This window comes from Centroberyx gerrardi, chromosome 2 (genome assembly GCF_048128805.1).
Source record: "Centroberyx gerrardi isolate f3 chromosome 2, fCenGer3.hap1.cur.20231027, whole genome shotgun sequence".
NCBI classification, from domain to species: Eukaryota; Metazoa; Chordata; class Actinopteri; order Beryciformes; family Berycidae; genus Centroberyx; species Centroberyx gerrardi.
Genome location: NC_135998.1, coordinates 34448202 through 34453773, shown reverse-complemented (window position 1 = coordinate 34453773; position 5572 = coordinate 34448202). Strand labels below are relative to the sequence as shown.

At 43.5% G+C, this 5572-nt stretch overlaps 1 protein-coding gene across 1 annotated transcript; it reads right to left on the bottom strand.

Annotated features, from left to right (window-relative positions):
* Positions 1 to 3153: 3153 nt before the first annotated feature.
* LOC139917541 (claudin-23-like) lies at positions 3154 to 5140 on the bottom strand. The gene has a single exon (XM_071906675.2). It carries the CDS (start codon positions 5037 to 5039, stop codon positions 4212 to 4214), a length of 828 nt encoding a protein of 275 aa, XP_071762776.2. The 5' UTR covers positions 5040 to 5140; the 3' UTR covers positions 3154 to 4211.
* Between the last annotated feature and the right edge of the window lie 432 nt (positions 5141 to 5572).

The window sequence follows — 5572 nt, the reverse complement described above, 5'->3', positions numbered from 1 at the left end:
TGTGTTTCTCATTCTCTTAAAGCCATTTTGATCTAAAGGCTTCTGCTTAAATGCTTGAAATGTGTTTCTTAGACAAATATAAATAGTGAAGTTGATCCTCTGTATGAATTTCTTTCCAAAGCCTTTGCCTTTCCATCAAGGCAAAGGGCGGCTGCTTTAAAGAATCTAAAATATAAGATAGTTTTGATTTGTTTAACTCTTTTTTGGTCGCTGCATAATTCCATTTGTGTTATTTCATAGTTTTGATGTCTTTACTGTCATTCTAAAATGTGGAAAATAGTAAAAAAAAATTAAGAAAAATGCGTGTTTCCAAACTTTTGACTGGTAGTTTAAATGTGGGCTGACTGATGAACGATCTTTGTTGAATGAGGAAATATATAACTGACAAAGAACAAAAATAACGAAGAACAGGATGCGCTGTGTCAATACCTGCTCACTTATTAATGAGACAAATTTGCATGCCTGGTGTATGGAGTCTAGAGCACATTCTAATCATAGTGGAGTAAACTGCAGTACTTTAAAAGTTGTTTGTACATTGGCATATACTGTATATCACTGTTATCTGTCATGTGGAAACTGTATGTAAAAATCTGTTCAAAGCATAAAGGAGCCTCCCACATTCAATTCATGGCAGAGAGAGATGTAAACAGACTAAACCCTTTCCTTTGTGCTTATTGTGAAATTGTATTCTAGTTCCATCATTTTAATAATAACAGTTTCCATAATTTCTCTCTCTGTCTGGTTTCATCGGGGGTGAGGAGGAGGCCGTCCCTGTCCTCCATTAAAGCTAACTCATACTCTTCCTACATCTGGTTCATTTCATCGTTTCATTACATGTTGTGGAGGTGGAAGATGATATGATGATATTTAAAGACAAATGCCTGGACAATCTGGACAAGCAGTTCACAACTATTTTACCTGCTGTCTTACATCCTGTCTCCCTCTCTCTGGTTTCATTTATTTATTTATTTATTGTATTTATAGCTAACGTTTAGCCTCATACCACGTTTTCTGCACTCCTCTATATGTGACCTCTTAAAGCGAAGTGATGCCTGCTCACGACCCAACGTCACAGGCTGCAACAGTTCAACCAAAGAATGATTTTCCCTTTTCAGGCCTTTGATTTGATTATCAGAGGAGGCAGAGAGGCTGAAAACTATTCAGTATGCGATTTTACAAGAAAAAGGCAAAAATTAGACAAAAATCAGAAAAAACTAGACATGATAATAAATTTGTATAGTAGAAACACATTATTTGCCTGTCCCATAAATAATCTTGCGACCCCCCAAAATCATCTCACGACCCCTGTGGGGTCCCGACCCCCAGGCTGAGAACCACTGTCCCACTGGAAGCTGTAACCCAGTCATTATCGCTCTGACCCTACTTGGTCTGCATCGTGGAGCCACGTCAGGGGAAGTGGGCAGTGCTCTTACTTTGAAATCTTTCACAATAAAAGTCCAATTCAGAATCAGCATTCTCTGCTCTGATTCATGCAATAAAAAATAATTATATAGCAGAGGGCAATGTAATGCTCTTATTAGATTATTATTATATTATTATAGAGTATTAGAAGGGACATGCCCCCCATCTCCCCTCTGCTTCTGCTCATGGGAATTGAACCCCTAACCCTGACAGTGTTAGTGCCTTGCTCTATATGGAATTGAACCCCCAGCTTTATCAGTGCCTTGCTCGACCCATTTAGCTGCACAGGACTCCAGGTTTGTTTGTTGCAAAGCATAAACTCAGTGTTCAGGTGTTATTACAGGCAACAAGTCCTGCAGGGAGAGCTGCACCATCTCTTTTGTTCACTGGAGGCCAATTAAACCACAAAAGACACTGTTCAGAGCTGGTGAGGGACGGCTGTTCATCACAACGTCGCCTTGTTTGAGACGTTAAGCCGGTTCCAACAGAGGAGGTGAAGTTGTTGGACGGGGTGCGTAAAGAAACCAGCCTCACAAACCGGTCAGGCTACATTGCATGTATACTTATGAGGTGAAGACTAAACAGACAGGCTGGCGGTGGAAGAACAGTGTCACTATACTAACGTATCTCTGTGTGTTTGAACAGCGTAACACAGCCTCGCTTCTATGATTTCTGTCCCTGCTATCCTGTCCACCCTCTCCGTCTGTACGGCACAGCATGCAGCCACAACGCTGTGTCATTATAACAGAATATAGTAGAATATCGTCACCTTGCATCACCAAAATGTGAACTTTTCAGGAAGGAAAAGCGGCCTTGTTTCCAGCTTGACCATCATGCATTTTTTACTTCATCCAGTGGGGGTTTTAAAAAAGCGTTTCATAAGCATCAAGAATCACAGAATTTACTCAACCCATACAGCAGCGAGAAGTTCTTCAATTTAAGTTAAAACATGAAAATCACCAAAATCAGAGTTGTGAGGTTTTCACATGACAGCAGCAATATGAACAGTGGTATGATATGTAATTCCTGCACCATCCGCAGTGCCATTACCCATAACTTAAGCCTTACCCATAACTTAAAGCCTACACTAGAGCCATTTCTTGTGATGCTATCTCCTACCAGCAGCCCTATAAACATGACATAGTTATTATACAACAGTCGGTTTCATTAAATAAGTCTGATTGATCCAAAATGTGTCCCAACTATGTTGATCCCCCATCCAGCCATTCTCTATTCGTTACCATGCCTCTTAATTTGAGATTTTTCTTGTTTTCTCCTTTTTTTAAATTCTTATGTGTACGTACTATTTGGAAGAGAAGTATTGGTAGTTTGGTTGTATAAAAGTCACAAAACCACTAATGACCCAGCGGAGCCTCTTAATTGGCTACATTACCATCGTAATCACAGTAAATGTGTCTCTCTCAGGTATTAGAAATCCCTTATATGGTCCAAATATCTTACTTGAGGTGACGTCTCACTTCCTGATTCCTGCATTCCTATCAGGTAGGCCCATGATAACCCCCTCCCTCCATCACACACACACACACACACACACCCACACACACACACACGCACACCACTGCCTTCCTTTGACTAGCTACAGTCAAATCTTTGACAAAAAGTGATTTTTTTCTTACTGGTGCGAGGCTCGACACCAGGTTCCAGGTGGATTATTACAACTTGGCTCAGCACAGGTGAAACTAAAAGAAATGAGTGCAATCAGTCGTCAGGTGTTTATAAATATAATTCACATTTAATAAACAGCACTTGTATCATAGAGCAAGGAGGGCAATACTGTCCGCCTCTTTACAGGCGGCCTGCTGTCCTACAAGGTTGGCCAGGAATGTAAAGTGCATAAGAAAATGTATTTACATCAATAAAAATAAAAAAAAATGCTTGTGACAGCAAAGTTTAAAAAGGTAAACTTGTTTTCCTTCAAGACGATGAATATTTACAAATGGAGATCAGCATCATTTGCAGAATCTAAAAGACAGCTGAGGCAAATTTTCATCCTTTTTTTCAGGTCTATCAAACAACATTTCAATGTTACGATAACACAGTCACACCTTCACAACAATCTCCTTCCCAATTTAAAGCTCTTTACCTTCATACCAATAATGGTATCACTATCTACAAGGCATTACACATCTATAAGGTATTACAATGATGTAATAATTAATCCTAATCAGGCCGAGCCCAAACTGCAGCCATGGTGAGGCTGCTCTGATTTGCTCCATAAAGAGACATTTAACACATTATAATCCATTACAGCTGTATTCCTTACTTAATGTATTACCGTCCCCAGTGAAAAAACACTATAATATTCCTATAGGGGCTTAAAGTGATTCTCTGGCACTCTGTAGTGAGATTATAGAGATCTTATTGTACTTTTTGGCATTTTATCTCCTATGGTATCCCTATAATACTCCTCTAGCTTAATATTAGAGGTACTCCTACATTCCTATATAAACTTAAAATTATTCTTTATCACTAAATTGTGAGTTTATAGTGACCTTAGAGCACTTTTTGGTATTTTTTACCTCCTATATTCCTACAGGATAGTATTATAGTTTACAGTTTTGTTGTGGTAGGCTATTTATACTGTATTCATCTAAAATTCATTAGGCTATAGAAGTACTATAGCTCTTTTTTCCAAATGGGCAATACTTTCTTTCCCTTTCCCAATTATTTCAGCTAATGTCCCAGCAGGAACCTGTAAATCAAAGTCTCCTTTCGGTCCCGTGGGTTTCCTCTCTCCTCCAGGTGTAGTAGGATCCCCCCCCCCCTCCTCACAGGTCCGCATCGTAGGGTCTGCCGCTGTAGGAGGTGTTGACTGACCGGGCTGCGGGGCTCTTGGCCCGGGGGAAGGACACATCATCCTCCATGGAGTCCTTGGAGTAAGGGACGCTGCTGGCGCTGCTCCTGGACCGGCTCAGGCTCGGCACGTCCACGCGTCTCGGCGGCGGCTTCTGGTGCCTGAACTGGGCGCCCGCCACCTCCTCGAGCGGCCTCTCTCCGCGGTTCTTACCCCCGCAGCAACGGCAGATCCCGATGAACATAACGAAGCCGGCCAGGATCTCAAAAATCCCGCCGATGTAGCCCAGGATGATGCAGAAGCCGACGCGCACGTCGTTGGTCGGGGTCACCGTGGTGACCTCTTCCAGGATGTGCGTGTACCAGGCGATGGGGATGATGGTCATGACGCCGGAGAGGAAGATCAGCAGCCCGCCCAGCCCGGCCACGGTCCACCTGGGCGAGTCCGTCCAGCACCGGACGCCCGGGATGGCCACGGCCAGCCCGATCAGAGTCACGATGAGGGAGGCCACCATCAGCCCCTGGGCGACCTCGATGATCTGGTTGTTGAAGTAGGTGGTGTCGTCCTGGTTGCACAAGATCTGCTGGTTGGTGTCGAAGGCCCTGCAGATGTCAAAAATGCCTTGCTGGATGATCAGGTTGGCCGGCTCGTTGGGGATGTTGTGGATGGTCCTCCAGTTGGGAGCCACGGTGGCGGTCAGGTCCAGGATCCAGCCGCAGGGAGACAGGACCATCCCGAAGATCAGGATCCCCGGGGTGCGCATGGATGTCCGGATCCACTCCTGCGCTGTTCGCCTCGGCATGTCTGCTGTTGTGCTTTTGTATTTCCTCCGCAGTGTGCACTACTTTAAACACGAGAGCCGATGTTTTCCAGCTGGACTGAAGTTTGACAGCCCCGACAGCTGGTCTTAAAAAACGAGTCGGACTGAAACCTGAAGGGGGGCGGGGTCTTTACCTGTCCGCCTCTGCCCCAAATAGGACAGGTGTGGCGCGCCGTGTGCAGCGGGGCTGGGTGCGTTTCATCTCCAGCAAAAGCAGGAGGAGGAAAGAGGAGTTTCGACGGGGCTTTTATTATGCAAATGTGTCTTTGATGAAAAAAAAAGATCAAGATTTTTGTCTGTATACACGGCTTCAGAAGCAGTGCGCCTGTGCAAGTTTCAAAACAAGAGGATATCGATATGCCTTATTAAACCTCATTATAAACTCGCCCAAATAAACATAGATCATGTCAGTCTTATTCCAAAACTTTTGATTGCCTTAATAAACGATTGGTTTGCCTAAATGGACAAATACTGTTTCAATAACTCAGTCTAATAGAAAAGCTGTAGTCACTCTT